We start from the raw sequence: 17,905 nt of genomic DNA, 5'->3' as shown, positions 1-17,905 counted from the left end.
TATTTTTTTTATTTATTTTAAAATATTAACCACTCTTAATTTCAACCCATCATAAGATAGAAAAACATACTTCTATGAATCATATGATGACATCCCAATCAATCAAAATTCAAAAAAATATTTTCTCTTATTCGTACTTTCAAAGGTTGAAGATTTATCATTTCAATCTCATTCTTGAACTTTTAATATTTTAATTCTCGATACAACTTCATCATTAAGTCATTTCATAAAGATCAATATCACCACTGTTGATTAAATCAATATCACTATTTCTAATCATCAAAATTTTCTTACTCAAACCCTCAAACTCTTAATATTCTAATTCTTGAAGCAAATTTTATCATTAAGTCATTCCATAATAAAAATCAATAACTCAAAAATTGATCTAAATCAAAACTATATTTTTCTTATAATCAAAATCAATGTCTCTATTCTAAGTTAGTATATCAATTTTTCTTTATCTAAACATTAACAACTCTTAATTAATCAATTCATTATCAAATTAAATTATAAATAACTCCAATCCATCTTTTGTAGAACAATCATCAATATTAATAGATAATCTCAATCTTTTCTATTCAGTCAGAGAAATAATAACGATCAAAAGGGTCCAAACTTCAAATTTTATTATACCCTAGAGATAAATATTTGAGTATAATAATCTAAGATCGAAATCGTTATTCGATAAACAATCTCAAATTCTTTCTAATAAATAGAAAATTTTAAATTTTAATTCTAGGATAGAAAAAATTTATCTCTAAATATTCTAAATCTAAAATCAAAAATTAAGGGTCCACTCATCTTAAAATCAGGATGCTAAATATTTTTGTAGCATAGTAGGTGGAAGCACTACTTTTAAAAATCACATTAGGATATCTAAAATAATTCAAAATTTTAAAATATTATTCTTTCTAATATCAATAAATTTTTTGTATCAAACCATATCATCTATCATAATTCTTTAACTCAAAGGGTCAACATTCCTGACTTACTCAAAGTAATCCAGATTACCATGCTTCCACTGCGCACTCTGATCTAACAATCAAAACTTCTTAGGTTCATCAAAAAAAAGTTCGATCAAATTATTTCTTTATCTTATCAATAGAAAAGATCTAAAATTTTAAATTTCAATTGAAGTCAAAGATTAACCTTCGATTCTCATTCATACTTCTACTGGTATACAATAATCTTGATTAACCCTTGAGTCCAATATCATATTTAAACCATCATATAGATTTACTATAATCAATATGAATCAAATCTTAATTCTCATATCAATTCAATTCGATAATTTTCAAACCAAAATTTTTATAAGTCAAATCAACGAGAAAATCCTTCGATGCTTCACCAAATTTGGACATAATCAGAATATATTAAGAATTTCAAATCATTATTTTTTTTCCTAAAATTTCTATCATCAGGATCTTCAATATCTATCAAATATCCTTTCATAACAATTATACAAGCTTTAAAAAATCAAATCTCCATTTAATAGTAGATTCAATTAGGGACCTCGTTAACAAAAGCAAAGGAACTCCGTATCAATTCTTAAATCCAAAATTTTTAAATTATAAATTCACATGGATCCCTTAATCTGAAATAAATATAAATCAGATCTTTTATCTTAATCTGAAGATATCAATTTTTTATTAACAAACTTAACAATAATATCAGAAAATCTCTTGATCAACTTAGATATGAAATTTTTTAAATTGAAATTTCATACACATCATGTAGTCTCCAAGAGACATAATAAGATCTATTATCTGGATCTAAAGATGATGATTAAAGATTCCAGTACGATGAATATGCTATAATCTCAAAATTAATTTCATCAATAAGACATAGGTTTCTTTGCAATATCCTCAAATATGCATTCATCCTAATATGCCACTTTATATATAATCCACATACCAAATTCAATTTCGATAAATATTTCAATCAAGCATCATAAGAGATTTTTCTTAGTCCATCCTAAAATAATATTTTATCATCAAACTTTATCTTGCCAATAATAGTCAACTTCTCAACTAGAAGTAATATCATAGTATTATTCTCATATCGAATTTGAACTTACGATTCACTTGAATAATCAATGATCAAATTAATAACCATAATGCACAATAAAATTTTATGTCAATCCTTTTGTGATTACTTTGATCAAGATCTAACTAATCATATCATGATCAATAGATCATCCATCATATTTCAAACTCCATATGTCATAATCTCTTGCGATCCTTTTATACATAATCTCAATGTTTAATCAAAATTTATAAATATTTCTCCCACTACAATCGTCAAAGATCTACACTATAATGTCCCTGGTGTCTATCCACTTACACTCATTCTATATCTGATTGTATGTTTCATAATTCATCCACTTATGCTCTGATACCATATTAATTGTCATGCCCCCGATCCAAGATTATGAATCGAGGGTCATGGCAACCGCCGCATATTTATATAAAACTTTTCCTATAAGCATGCAAGGCATCCTATCATGCTATCTTAAAACAACAGCGAAATAATTAGATAATAATTTAAATTCAAAATATAACAATTTAAATTTTTTCTTTAATGTCTCAATAAATTCAACAATGATTCATAGTCCTTACATCAAATTCAATAAGATTTTCAACCGAAAATAAAAGTATAGAGATTCTGCTTCTGATCACTCTTCCATTCATATCTTGTATCATCTTAATTCCTCAACATCTGTAAAAACAGTAAAATAGGAAGTAATGAGCTAGACAGCCCAGTAAGCAATGATCACTTCTCAATAGATTTCATCAAGCATTTAAGTAAATAATCATTTATAGAAAATAAGCATATAGAGTTCATCAATTCGAAATCAATTTCAATTATGCAATATAATTCATGCCAAATTTATTTTTTTTTCGAAAATTCAAGTTTCTTTCCAGATTTTAATTTCTTTTGTTCTTAAATTTTTTTCATCAACCATGAGCTATGACCATATTTTTCCTGTGGCATGATCATAATACCGCATATCCTACCTGCGAATCATCTGGCAGCCATGTCCTTTGGAACCGCTGGTCTCGCTGGCGGTTTATCGTTGGTCTCTCTGGCGACATGTCGCTGGTCTCGCTGGCGACATAAACCCTCAGGACAATCAATTGCCAACGTATATGCCCCTATTGGCGGGGTCCTTTACATAGTCAGGTTGTCAATTCATAATGTTTCTTATATCATAATTCTTCATAAATCATATTTCATATTCTAATTTCGATAATAAAATATATAATCATGTAGTATCGAAATCAATCAATATAATGCATCATAAAATCAATATGTTCAATCATGCTTCATCATAACATTTCAAATAAGATATTTTCATAACAAAATACCATTTATCCAATTCATGCATCGTTTCACAAATCATGTCAGAAAAATATATTATAATTTACCGATAAATCTAGAAAAAATGAAACATTACTTACCTCGAACGCATTCCAATAAATCTACATAATTCTATAAATTTTTCTTCCAAAAATTCTGTTTGTAGATCATATTGCGTATCCCATGGTCAAACATCCAAAATCCTATACATAATCAATTTCAATAATTAGAAAGAATACGAATACCATATTTCAACGGTTTAGACTGGGTCCGATCATCTAATTTCATCTAATCAAAATCTAATTAGGACCTAAACGATCTAAAGTTTGACTATCAGATCAAGTCGAATAAGAAGTGATAGGATCGAGATTTCTTCATCGATTTCATAAAATCAAGTAGAGAGAGAAAATCAGAGGAGAGAGAATTCATGAGGTACAATTCGAATTGATCAGGTTACACAATCCAGCATTATGATTGGTCCAATATCTCGATTGGTGAAATCAACATGATCAAATCAAGTCATGGCTAGATCGAAATCATGGATGATCAAATCTAAAGATTCATGGTCTGATTAAGGTGGGTGCCAGTACGCTGTCTGACAATCACAGATCAGGATTCTTCATTAGAATCAGATCAGAACTATTGAAAAAAATTTCTTCATTCACTAATCTTTTTAGAGAGAGAATCAATCAAGAGAGAATATTTTAGAGAGAGAAAATTCTAGAGAGAGAAAACTCATCTTGAATTCTTCAGATAATATGATTCAACAAATTTTGATTGATTGGATCAAATCTTGCTGAAATTATCATGTGGTCAATTCAATAAGATCATGAGAATAAAATCTAAAAAATACTTGTCTGATCAAAGTGGATGTCGGTGTACCGTCCGACGATCACAGATCAAAAATCCATCACGAGGATCATTTAAATTCATCATCATTCTTCTCAAAATTCTAGAAATCTTAGGAGAGAGAAATAATCTAGAGAGAGAAAGTAGAGAGAGAAAGTCCATTCTAGAGAGAGAAAATACTAGTTCAGATTGAAGAAAGAGAGGAAAGAGAGAGAAACTCTTTTTCTCATATTTTATTATTTATATCATTATTTATTAATTTTTTTTTTTTCTTTCTTCTTTTCTTTCTTTTTTTTTATTTTTCTTCGCGGAAGAGAGAGGAGAAAATCCTATTATTATTATATTATTATTATTATATTATTTTTTTCTTCTTTTTTTCTTTTCTTTTCCTTCTTTTTCTTTTCTTTTTCTTTTTTTTTCTTTTCTTTTCCTTCTTTTTCTTTTCTTTTTCTTTCTTCTTCTTCTTTTCTTTTTCTTTTTCTTTTTCTTTTTCTTTTTCTTTTCCTTCTTCTTCTTCTTCTTTCTTCTTCGGGCTCTTCCCTGGCCGAAACAGGGGACCGGTGGGTTTCCTCTTTTGCCCGGCCGTTCAGGCCACGGCCGTCACGGCAGAGGCCGATGGGGGCCACTCTCTCGGGTTCGGAGAGGCAAGGCCAGCGGTCGGTTGTGATCGCCGGTGCTGGAAAATCCAAGGGAAGAAGAGACCAAAACAGTAGTCTCTTCTCCGACCAAAAATCGGCGACACTCGTCGCCGGTAGTCACGCACAAAGGCACGGAAAGAAGGGGAAAGAAGAGAGGAAGTGGAGGAATAACTTATTTCGGCCTCCGGTGACCTCATTGGTGAGCAATCACGGCGAGAACAAAATGATTATCCGCGGCTCCGATCGAGAAATCAGGGAGAAAGAGAGGGGAAGAGGACCAATGATCGGCTTCTAAGGAAGGGGAGGGTCTTTTTATAGAGAGCCTTAGGACTCCTGGGGGTCCTAGGACTCCCGATTGCCGGAGTTTAATCGGAGAAGAAGACTCCTACCGGAAGTCTTCTTCCCGGTTCCCTGCTTTCTCTTTTTTTTTTTTTTTTTTTGAACTTGGGTCTTGCTAGATGGGCTTGGGCTTTGGGCTATAACAGAACCAATAATCGATCTATCAACAACATGACATACCTTTGTTCATGTACTTCTCTATTCCCCAGATGGTCGAGGATCTTTTGCCAAATTTTCTGCGCTTTCTGAAATTCAAACCTTCTTTCCCAAGATAAGTAATTCTTCAACTTCAGGTAAGCATATGCTGATACCAACAGATCTTCACTGTGATTTCTTCAATGCAGAATAGAGGGAATGTTAAAAGCCAAGAGGTTCTTTCATACGGTGTTGTAAGAATAGGAAAGGAAGCTGCAAATAAGAAAAGCATCCATTCATTGCTCCAGGAAAGAGTAAAGATGAATGGTCATAACCAACAGCCATATTTGCTGAAAAAGAAAATTCACAAATATGTTTTTGGCGGCAGAAGCTGATTCATACATATGGTGCAACTAATATATACATATTTGTGATAAAGTTGAAATACACCACATAATGCATGTCAATTTTACAAAAATTAAACCGCTAACATTCAGTTCTTACTCAGTGCAAACACTGCTCTATGTAGAAATCCTTCTTTACAGCCAAAACCATGAAATACGTTCATGATTTCTCAGCTCATCCGCAGGCTCGTCTCCATTTTATGCTGTAGTGAGAATAATATGGTTTTAGCCTTCCTCATGCTCATCGTCTTTTTCTTGATAATTGTCAACTTGTCATAGACACACCATGGAAAGCTCAGGAAATGAGGCCTGTTCAAGCCTTCATTATAGCAACCCCAGTAGTCCGGATGGTATGTCACGTGATACCAAGCAGATGCCTTAGCATAGACATCATCTTCATCCTCACAATCGATGCGCTTCTCATTGAACCATGCTCTAGCTTCTTTCCTCAATGACCTAACTGCCAATCCAATTGCCTCGCCATCCTTGTACTTAGTGAAGTTCTTTGACATCTTCATTATACTCCCACTAAGGATCTCAGCCTCGGTTTTTATTCCATAATGTTCCAACAGGTTCCCCAACTTGAAATCATATTCCCCCTTGAACAAAAAAGCTTCATCAAGGTACTCCTCAAAGCCATCAACTTCCATGTCAGGGTCGTATGATTTCCTAGCCATCTCCTTTGTAAATGCCTTTATCTGGCCCCATGTGTGGTCTTTGATTGCTCTGTAGAGCTTTCCTATTACTCCCTTTGACTCATAGGTAACTTTGTCCAGCTTTTCCATGAAATCAGGATACTCCTTGACATGCAAATGAGTAGGGATTTCAGCAGGCACTCCTGTCTTTGGGAAGTCAACAGCAATAGAGAAGAGTCTCGCAAGCTCTGTGCATTCCTCACTCTCAGCCTTGAGTGGCTTCTTATCTGCAAAGACTGTGTGGGCATTTGCAATAATTCCAAGGCTGTCATTGACTATATAATTGGTAAAGTACTCCATCACTTCCTATATCAAATCAGCAGGCGCATTGTTAGCAATAATGTATTCTATGATAACAAGTTTACAAATGTTTGCATAAGAATCAACTGTTTTTTTCTTGCTCATTGTGTACGGACGGCAAAAATGCTGGAGATGTCTCCGCATTGATGCTACATATATGTCCAGAATGATGACCGTTAGAGAACAAGGAAAAGCAACACTGTGGAAATTGAACCCCTCTTTCACTGGGAGAAGATTCCATTTTCTTGTGTTGAGGTATTTTCCCAAGTGATCAACATGGTAGTTCTGGACCAGTAGTGCTCCCACCATTGTTCTCAAAAAAATAAGTAAACAATAAAGACTAGAAAAGGCAGGTAAACGGCCCAGATGTTGACTAATTTAACTCTTGAAAATGATATGGAAGCTCACCTTGTTTCCATCTTGAAAATAAACGTCAAAGGCACGAAGTGATTTATCATCACAAGATAAGAAAGACATGGTCAGAAGATTTGTGAACAATCAAATAGCTGATATAACGGAAATGATATGTACCATTTAGGTTCACAGTTTTAGTATATAAAGTAAATGTATACCTACCAACACTATTCATTTGATGACAAGAAACAAAGGCAAAAGGGAAAGTTCCTTGGATAAAGCTGAGATTATCTTTTTGTTCTTGTAAGCTTCCTAAGCAAGATGGAAAATGGAACTGCTTCATGGGGTATCTAGTGCACCTAGGCAACATCGACTAATCTCTTTGTTGAAGAGTGCCTAAGTATGTTAATCTACATTAGAAATTGAGAAAACAGGTGGTACTGCACTTAACAGCATTTGATGGTTTATACAAGAAGCTACCTAGAATAAGGACTCCACTACATTGAGAGGAAAGAGGTGAGCAGGAAAGTATTATAAGTATTTCCAAGGGCAAAAAGTATTATAAGTATCCCATACAATTAAGCTGGGAAAAACCACAATCTTGGATTAGTTATTTGGTAGTTCAAACATTTCTGCATATATTGAATACGTGCTCTTTTTATTCCCCTGCATAAACAGTTTTAGATATAATTCAAGTGACACCAAGAAAACACAAGATCATATAATAAAATGAAGAACTATTAGAAAGTTGGATTTCTTTTTTCTTTTTGGTACAAAGAAAGTTGAATATTGCAAGAAAATTGAGAACTTCAAAGTATTACCTCAATTGTTACATCATGATCTAAGATCTCACTTGGTGCTGAAGTGTAATCCATAGGCGTGACTACACGAGGAGGAATGAGATCAGCATCCCAACTCACAAAGTATATATCCCCATCCAAGTCACTCCCTGAACACTCATTTGGGTGGGGCCTAAAAATAATAGCACACAAAATCAAGAAATGCTATGATTATTTGTACTCACAAAAACTTTTTGCATGTGCCAGTAAATCAGAAGAATCCAAATAGCATGCATTAAGTATATATTGTGCAAATAAACTATCGACTGTGAAATCTGAAAATTCTATAAAAGGGTGGTAGAGTGCATGAGGCTCCTGCCACTGTGGGGTCTAGGGTATGCAACCTTCCCTCCGCAAGAGGCGAGACTGTTTCTGTGCTTCTAACCCATGACACCCAGGTCACAAATCTGTAAGTTCTATTAGATATTCAATTACCAATAGTTGCACAAGAAGAAAATGGAAGCATGTACATTCATAAAAGGATATCAAAATAATCAATAAATGAAAACCCTCAATCTGGGAAGATAAATTTTGTCAATCTCATCTAATATGAAAATCTATATAATCTATACTTTATGAGTAATATTGCAAGGTTGATGAAAGTAGATTTAAGATCAAAGTCATGTACAGATCCCTTCATATAGAATTAAGACCTATCCTTTGGCACTAGTTGTTTAATAAATCAAAACCTGCAAGGTTCATATGCTCAATGGGAAACTATTAATTATATGAAGCTAAAGATTTCAACTTGGAAGACTTAAAGGATGAGGCTAGAACTCTATGATGTGACTGGCTGCATGCTCTGAAGTATTTGGATCATATGAATGAATACGAACTACAAATAAATGAAGAAAGAAGAAAGTAATACCCAAATAGTTTATTATCCAGATTATAGTAGAGAGCAGCTGATAACAATGAGCATGATATTACACATGGTCAGCCCAAATGGGTTATAACTTTACACAATAAATATACATATAGATAATTATTCAAACCATGAAACAAGCTCGGCGGGAGCCTATTAGAAGGAATATGATTAAATCATAACCAATATGCTAGTAATTAATCAAAAGCAACATTCAAGGAACCTCATGTTCTTAACTGCTTCAAGTCCACTTCTCAGAAATATCAATGTGGTACAAAATATACAGCAAATGCACATTTTAGAACTGCAAATTGTACCTGATTATATTGGCATAAATTATATGCAATTATATCAATGGATTTCCAAAAACCAGAATGTCGAGTATTATAAGGACATGTGCAAGGACTATTGCCAAATTGTTTTTGTTTGTGAGTTTTTACACATCTACTTATCTATACACATGTCTCCATGCACATGCAGCAATATATGTATTTATGAGGCTATGCTCCTTACTAATATATTTACTTCCATGGTAATTATCCAACACTAGTTCATCAAATTTCCTGGTACTAGAGAAAGCACTAACTGTTCCAAGCACTTCATGATAGAAATCATGACTTACTGCAAGAAAGAGAGATTCACACATTATCAATCTCAAAAATTGGAGGTGGCCGCCACACCAACCCCAGAAAAATCACACTTCACACAAGAAAAGGATTCACCAGCATTACAAAAATGAATAACCTGACATTACACCAGAGAAAACTCACAAAGAGAAATTTAACTTGATATTTCTCATTGGTGAAGTGATTGTAAACTTCTATATGGGAATACTGACAGGCTCCAAGACACAATTTACAAAGATTTGATCTCCGAGTTACAATAGCAGTTTGAATAAAGTAAGACAACTAAATGAATCTAGAACTGCAGCGAGTTGTCACCAAAATGAAGTCTGACACAATCCACAGAAGCACCACATCTAAGACTTCAAGAATGAACAAATAAAATCATATTGCCATACCCTTCAAATCATTTTGAAACAAGCTATCCATAGTTTGACACAACATTCCAAATTCTGAGCAGTAAAATAGTTTGATGCATGAAGATATGGAGTCCAAAGCCTGATACAACTTTGTCATGCATCAAACTGTATACTTTGAAGTCTATGCCAATCCCAACACTACCTTGATCTCAGGTTCCCAGAACTACAAATGTTCATCTTTCCTCATTGCTGCACCCTCACTATAAGCTTGTTCCACTGATTTTCTGTGCCATTCTGCTTTTGCTTGGTTTGGCACTCTTCTAGTAAAGTCGCAATATCTTCTCCATCTAGAGTCTAGTATTGCTAATGTCTTGAAGATTATTTTGTCCAAGCTGTTGATTTACCCTATCTGTGGCACACAAGTAAGTGAGACCATGCGATTATAAAGTGATTTCCTCCTGGCTCCATTTCAATTTCATGGAGCTTTTCCAATTTATTAGTTTCACTAGATATGTCTCCATCTCTCTCTTTTGCATGACAGCTTCATGACAACAAAGCAAGTCCACAATTGCTATCTACCTACCATTAATTTCAAGAAAAATTAACTTCCAGCAATTTTGACCAGGTTCTTATTTTTGACTTTTCATTTCTATGATGATTAAGGTATTTTTTGTTTCTAATTTCCAAGTCCAAGCATTCCTCCATTACAATTAACATTTTATTTTATCCTCTTTTCATCAACCAACACTACTTCACATTCTAGTAACATAGCCCACTATACATCTCTTTGAATTCTAACTGTAACTTTCCATTTGTACTGCAAGAATTTGGATAAATATCCCGAACAAAATCTTGCAGCATTTTCATCCTGGTTCCCACAAGTTCAGGAAAACCATTTAGAAGTATACAAGTAATATATGTGAATGATTCTTCCTTTTTTTTTTTTTTTTTTGCTTTTGATGCTATCATTATCACTGACAGTAAATTTATCATCTAGTACGATTGGTTTCTTTGAGTGCAATATAAATTGTAATGCTTTCTTTACTTCAATATATCCATTAGGCAATTGCGAAAGGATCATTTTTGGTGCATAAAGAGAAGATCTAGAATAAACAACTAGTAAAGACATATCATCTCATCACAACAAATCCCCACATAGTATTGATACTATAATTGTGCAGTTCAAGGTAGAAAAAGTTAGCACAAACCAGCAGAGGAAAAGTACGAAGCAAATTAGATATAGAAGAGGGTTCTGTGGATTAGACTGGCTCATAGATTGAAAGCAAACTTCAAATACAAATTCTAAGCATTGTGTACCTTTTCCCTTTCTGTGGAAAAACAACACAGTCAACCATATGGTGCAGCTCTGGAACATCAACAGCTGATAAAACACGGATGTCCCCAGGGTGGAGGCAGGGGTTTTTAGCAATGACAACTTTCCCCTTCAGCACAGCAGTATGGTGGTCTGATTCACTTCCACCATACATGAAAAGACCATTATTGTGGAACTGCATTCTTCCAGTGCAAGAAACTTGAACAAATACCTGCCCATATTCCAAGGTTCTAGTTTCATCCAAGCACCCCATCATTGCTCTTCCTTTCTGAATAAATATTCTCGACTTATTTTTCAGTTCCAACAACCTTGCTGCCCTAAACGTTTGGAGCAGCATTGAAATGAAAGGTTCAGAATCAGGCTTATAACCACACAATAGCAATTCTTTGAGAACACTGGTTGTTTCTCCTGGGGACATAAGCTCGATTGCTTCCCATGCCCTATCTGGATCAGTTAACATCTTATCCAATTCATTCACAGCTTCTTCTTGCTTCATTTCAAAAATCCAATCCCCAACTCCCAATGTTGAAAGAAGAGTGATCAGCTGACGGTTGAGGAAACATGGCTGATACTTGCTGTATGCAAGGACATCCAATTTCGTGTTATCTGATTTATATTTGCGCATGCTTTCTCGCAAGGATAGCTTCTTCGATGAGGTTGGATCGACAGCAACAACACCTTTATAACCACCATATCTGATTTGGAAGGCTGATGGAGTTGAACTTTTTAAGCCACACTTTATGGCCACTCTCCTAGAAAATTCAGCAGATATTTTCCCAATACCATCAGAGAAAACATATTTTCCATCTCTTACATCAGGGATATCATCAACATCATGCTTGTCAACAGTTAAAGTTTCAGTAGAGGAACTAAAAGATTGACCAAGCCTAGCAGCATATTTAGCCACATTTCTTATCTCATGGAAATCGCCCATCCACTTTCTGATAGCAGCTGCAGTTAATCTTCCATTTGAAGCAAACATCCATGAAGAATTTTCCCGTAACTGACTAGATGAGAAAGCAAGAAATTTAAAGTTCTTACCACCGATAGTTATGCCATTTCTCAGTACTGACAGTGTTCTCCTATAAAGGGCAGTATGCTTTTCATTTCCTGCAGAACCAGATCGGGATGACAAATCTGTTGAATGCATTTTCTCCCAATCCTCATCAACAAAAGAAACTCGAATAAAATTTTCTATATCTTCAGAAAAATGGCGTAGCACACGATTGGACACATTAACCTCAGGTCCATAAAAGTATACTTTGGAAGGGGTCACTTGCACCCTGTAAACATAAACCAAGCCAGAATCCAAAGATATGCTAGGTGATTTTGGAAGGCGGGTGGATCTTTTAAATTTTGAGTACTTTTCAGTCAGCCAATTTGCTGGATTGAAAAAGGAGCTTTTTGAAAAATACATCTCTTCTATGGCACATTCTATATAATCAATACGGACATACTGAGGACTGACCAGCCTAAAAAATTTTTCATCAAGCGTGGGCCCAAAAAGTGTCCCGTTCTGAACCATATGATTAATCTTGAAGAGAATTTTATATGGAACCTCAATCCTTGGGCGAGGTTCGACAATTGGGACTAGATCCAAGCTGCAAGAGTAGGAAATGCCTCTCTCCAAGTCAAAATGACCTTCAGATTCCTTATAAAAGACAAAGTAGTCACGGATATTTGGAAGATCGCAGTCATACGACAGCTGCAAACACAATGCAGAAGATTGTCCAATGCTACATAATGGGGAGAAATCTGTCGTCCTGACCCACTGATCATCTGGAGGGTCTTTAAAGTAATTATATATTGGATCTTCAAGCAGAAGACCTGAATTACGTGGGAACAGTTCATAAATCTTGGGAGCAGCTACCACCTGTAGTTCAGTAACTACACTAACAATTAGGTAAAAAAGGAAAACAAAAGAGGCATCATGCTTGGGGCATAAAGTACTCTACAATGCCAAAAGGCAAAATATCTGCATCAGAGAACTACTATTTCTTATGCTGGATTTCTGACTAGATCATTGGTTTCCATGAAAACAAACATGGAGATATAAGAAAGACAGAGAAGGATTCATGGCCAACCATGTTATATTCTGAGTACTTATTAGAAAATAAATACCAGTATAACTAGAACAGCTGTACAATTGCTAAATAAAAGAAAAGATAATTGAAGGAGAAAAAAAAGAGCATATAGAGAAGAACATGAACAACAAAAGAAATACAGATTAAGAAAGCACTTAGGAAGTTTATGTGAGAGAGAGAGAGAGAGAGAGAGAGAGAGAGAGATAGAGACAGGTAGATTTCAGAGGGATTGAGAAACAGGTAAGGCACCTTTGTTAAAAGGTTTAGCCTCAGTAAGAAATGAGCTACCAAGAAATGACACACATGCATGCATGCACATATATGTGGTGAAGCTAAGGCTAATTTTGAGAGAGTTTGGAAGCAATTAGATGCCAACTTTCAGCTACACAGAAAATGCTGGAATGTAATCCATGGGCCAAGTTTAATAATGTTTTGCCCTTTGGTGCTAGAACAATATCATAAAATTAGTACTGAGATCCAAAATGTGTTCTCTTTTTTTCCCTTATCTCCTAAGCACAGGCCTTTCATTTCTCATTCCTCCATCCTTCTCTCTCCCTCACTTTGGCCACCCACTCTCCCCACCCCCCAGCTCATCCACCTCAACATGATACAACTTACCCACCATAGCCCAGCACTGCACAGTCCTCCACAACCAATCAAAATCAGCACCTGAACCCATGCTCCTTTTTTGCACATACCTAACGGACACATATTAATGGAAGCTTTGACAACCACTTTTCCACTTTGGGTTCCAGGACACCTCCAACTACCCCATTTGCCACCTCCAACAATAGCATTTTGTTGGGATCATTGTGGATAACAAGGTGTTGTTAGATCAACGTAGTGAGAAGGCTGTGCATGGAGGCACTGTTGAGGACCATAAGAGTGTTAAGGATGCCTATGCAATGAAGAAAGGTGGAAAAGCAGACCTTATGGTGAGTTTGAGGGGCTTTTGGCCAGGTCGGAGGTGGTGGTGTAGATGTTAATGCTCATGGCAGTTGGGGAACTTGTATTCTGATTGATCCCCACCATGGTGTATGTGTGCATTAATTGGGTGGCAGAAAAGAAGACTTAATCCCTGATTACCGTCACATCCAAAAGGAGGAAAAAATAGAAAGGGTCAATAGGTGTCAGCTGTTGGACTTGATTTAGCAGTTAATTCAGTAGTCCAGCTTACAAAAACCAGGTTATGGCAGGAAAGGAACTGGGTAATAGACTACCTGAATTACCTTAATACATTTCTTAGACTGCCAAACGCTTAAAGGTAAAAAGGTATTATTGAAATATAATCAGGCACCAAATGTGTCAGCTGAGCCTACATGGTCGCCTTTTTGGGCACACTCCCTTTTACTTGATTTAATCAAAAAAGTGGTATTTAGGTAACTGATGGTGTTTGTAAACCTCTCCTATCCAAAACATAAGTATTCACATGGCCAATATGCATATATACAGTGTTTGTACATATGTTTATCCATGTAAACAGATTTGTATGAATGGATACGTGGTTATATGCATGTATGCATTAAAGCCTGATATACCTCATTGACCCCTTCCCTAACAGCTTAAGCTTTTGGCAGCTAGCAGTTAGTTGACATATATATGCAAATATGCATATATCTACATATGCATGCTTTCACAGTCCATCCACATGCATGCACACAAGCACACAAAGATACAAACATATGCATGGAAGTATGTATGATAAGCAAATGAAAGTTCTGATTCTTAATACTAATAAAGGGAGAAAAAAAATGCTCTCATGATGGCATTCTTATTTTGCTTTATATACTGAAATAGGTTGTCATTCATGATTTATCATTACCAACCTTCAAAAATGCATCCCAGCTTTACTGATGAAGGTGTCACAAATCACAACAAGCTAAGAAATACACAGAGATGATATGGTTAGAGCTCAGACAATAATGATATAAACATATTATACATCCATGTAAGAATGTATGTATGTATTTATCCATGAGATTAGAGAGGCACTATTATAACTTGGTTCTGAAGCATCTTCACAATTAAGTAAAATAAGACAAAATGAGTTAAAAATGTAAAAATGATTCACAGAAGCAAACCTGAATCAAGAGAAACTGCAAATGTTGAGTAGATGAGCGGTGCAGCTGTATTTCCCATATGCTCTCATAAGCAAGTTCGAATTTATATGAATGGCCTCCCCGCGATAGGAAAAAGTATATTTTTCTCAAATTGAAGCCAAAATTAACTTTGACATCCATGGCAGACCAGAGGACAGAGAATTTGTTTTGTGAAACTGGGGAGCCAAAATGCAGTGTCGCATTTTCAAGGATGAATAAAGAGGTCCTTGGCTTTGGGACAATGTCACGTTCCACATCTCGAACCTTCAAAACAAAACCATCATACCACACAAGGTGTTTATGGGCTATAGACTCAGCATGTCTGTTCGTTGTAAACTGAACAATTGCATATGCTCTTGATTTTGCTGTGACGTATTTGGGAAGTCTAAACTTAAGTGCAAATATGGTTCCCTCGCCTGTATGTACCTCTAGAAATGCTTTTACACTTGGGGCTGTAGCAGTTGTAGGGAATCCATGGATATTAGTTGTCTTGCTTCCCATTCCTGAAGTTGTATTACATGCAACAATACCCCTTGGATTCAGAATTACTATAGACATAAGAGAACCTTATGTTAGCATTTTAAATGGCAGAATATAGTTTACTAGGTAAAAAGGGTTGGTGACAGCCGCAACACAACAATGGTAAGTATTTGAACCTCCAAGAAAAGGCTCACATGGTTATGCCTTAATTTTCATCACAATTTGTCTGATCACTTAAATGCGGATGAAAGTGTACCATTGCTGAAAATTCTAATTCATATCTAAAAGAGAGATGTTAGATCAAAAAGTTTAATACAGAAGATTTAAAATGTTCATTTCAATTTACAGGAAATTTCTATAATGAAGTATAAAACATTTCTGTTGTTAAATACAGGCTTAAATGTTACGGAGATCAAATAAGAGATTCTGAAACTAACAAAATGGATATAACATGGGAAGCTATGGAAAACTTAACTAGCTATGAGATGTGTCATAGATATAAGTTAACAAATATTCCAAACTATCAAGCAGCTATAACCAAGACATAATTTTACATAAGTAGAAATTTCCCTTAGTTATAGAACACCAGTACCTTTAGAGCTAGAATTGTGTTGAAAGATGATATATAAAAGACATCAGTGTTGTTCAGATTCAAAGTAAAGGATATCAATCTATAAAGGATATCAATCATAAGAAAACTAAATAGTTCATTATTCCATGTTGAGATCAATATTGGTAGGTTGGAAATGAAAAGTAAACCTCACTTAGTACATCTCCTCTGGTGAGTAATGCATGTATACACAACAGCAACTGTAGCATTTATCGGGGTGTGCTTTCTAACTATAACATACTACAGAAGCACAAATAAGTGATCTAGGAGAATAAATCTGCAATGAGTTTAACTGATATCCATTTAAAACCCCTTGAAGATTTTCAGAACCATTGAAATATTAAAGAAAGAAAACATTTTAGCTTCAAAGAAACCTTCTTATAATACTTAGATTAAAATAACAAGGAAAGCAAAAGAAGCTAAAGGCCACCAACACATTAAAAAAAAATTTAAAAAAAAATCATCAAGCATGATACTCCAATGGGATAAGGCCAGGCATTATGTGACAGTCGTCTAACCCGTTACTTAGTTGACAAATTTGATAATAACATGCAACATCATATTATTGTTATAACCAACTTAATGATCACTAAAGAAGCACATGTAGAACTAACAAGAATTCAATGACTACTTATTGTGTTAGCAATATATCTGTCAAGCTACATGAAAGAAGATATAGAAGCAGATTAAAACTCCAAAATGAGACATCGTTTCAAATATCCATACTAATCTAAGCTGCAAAACAAAAAATTAAAGAATAAACATAATTCTTCAAACATCCCACTTCTTTCTGACAAAAATAAATAAATTAAGTGAAGCACAAGAATAATGGCAGCCATCAAATATCGAGCTAGTTCATCAATCGCTGATAACCCTTAATTTCAAGCAAACAACTTCCATGCTAACCCCATCATATCATCTCAAGAATTTACCAAAACAAATAAACAAAGAACAAATCAAACATGAATCAGAACACATTCAAGAAAAGAATCGCAAAGAAAAAGTTTACCGTGAATTGCTTGATTTCCGCTGCTCCTAGGTCTCTCCCATCACTGCGAAACCGATATTAAATAGAGAGAAATAATCAACCCATCAGAATCTTAAAAAGGATTACTCTTTAAAAATCTTTATCTGCAGAAAGAGCGATCCTAACCACCACCACTTCCCGAAAAGAAAGAAGATGCATTGGGCGATAAAGGAAGCCGGGCGACAGAGGGATGAATGCCTAGAGAATTTTAAAGCTTGCTTGTGTTTCCGAACACCGCAGCCTTGATGAAGCGATTGGCGGGTCCACACGGTTCCATCCACCCGAGATACGAATGTGCCGGGGTGGGCGGCTGCTAAAACCAACGGGTGGTGAGGGGATTCCTACTTGTACGCTTCGCTTCGAAGTAGTGATGCGTCAACTCTGCTGGTCCCACCAAGGAGAGAATTGTGATGGCTGTTCGTGAAGTGGTGTTTCGACACAGTATTCATTCACAGCGACTGGGAGTCAACGACGAGTCTTCGTAATTTGTTTCGTTTATACTAGAATAGCGT

The 17,905-nt window shown here is 35.2% G+C and overlaps 1 protein-coding gene across 8 annotated transcripts; it reads right to left on the bottom strand.

Annotated features, from left to right (window-relative positions):
- Positions 1 to 5,593: 5,593 nt before the first annotated feature.
- LOC105042112 (probable RNA-dependent RNA polymerase 1) lies at positions 5,594 to 17,621 on the bottom strand. Of its 8 annotated transcripts, XM_073253829.1 has the most exons (7): positions 17,520 to 17,591; positions 17,376 to 17,418; positions 15,703 to 15,779; positions 15,259 to 15,540; positions 11,078 to 12,966; positions 7,896 to 8,046; positions 5,594 to 6,726 (listed from the first exon to the last, which is right to left on the bottom strand). In XM_073253829.1, exons 3-7 carry the CDS (start codon positions 15,775 to 15,777, stop codon positions 5,896 to 5,898), a joined length of 3,228 nt encoding a protein of 1,075 aa, XP_073109930.1. In that variant the 5' UTR covers positions 15,778 to 15,779; positions 17,376 to 17,418; positions 17,520 to 17,591; the 3' UTR covers positions 5,594 to 5,895. The 8 variants fall into 8 exon arrangements, with proteins under 8 accessions (XP_073109930.1, XP_019704927.1, XP_019704928.1 ...); XM_019849368.3 differs by having other exon boundaries at positions 15,259 to 15,824; positions 17,520 to 17,621; XM_019849369.3 differs by having other exon boundaries at positions 15,259 to 15,779.
- Positions 17,622 to 17,905: the final 284 nt, after the last annotated feature.

This window comes from Elaeis guineensis, chromosome 3, assembly GCF_000442705.2.
Source record: "Elaeis guineensis isolate ETL-2024a chromosome 3, EG11, whole genome shotgun sequence".
Classification (NCBI taxonomy): Eukaryota; Viridiplantae; Streptophyta; class Magnoliopsida; order Arecales; family Arecaceae; genus Elaeis; species Elaeis guineensis.
This window is presented reverse-complemented; position numbering and strand designations above follow the sequence as displayed.

Coding starts and splice junctions, on each gene's coding strand:
- LOC105042112 (XM_019849368.3), bottom strand. CDS start 15,777: ATGGGAAGCAAGACAACTAATATCCATGGATTCCCTACAACTGCTACA. Junction 8,047..11,077: donor TTTCCACAGAAAGGGAAAAG/GTACACAATGCT, acceptor TATTATTTTTAG/GCCCCACCCAAATGAGTGTT. Junction 6,727..7,895: donor ATCATGATGTAACAATTGAG/GTAATACTTTGA, acceptor GATTTGATATAG/GAAGTGATGGAGTACTTTAC.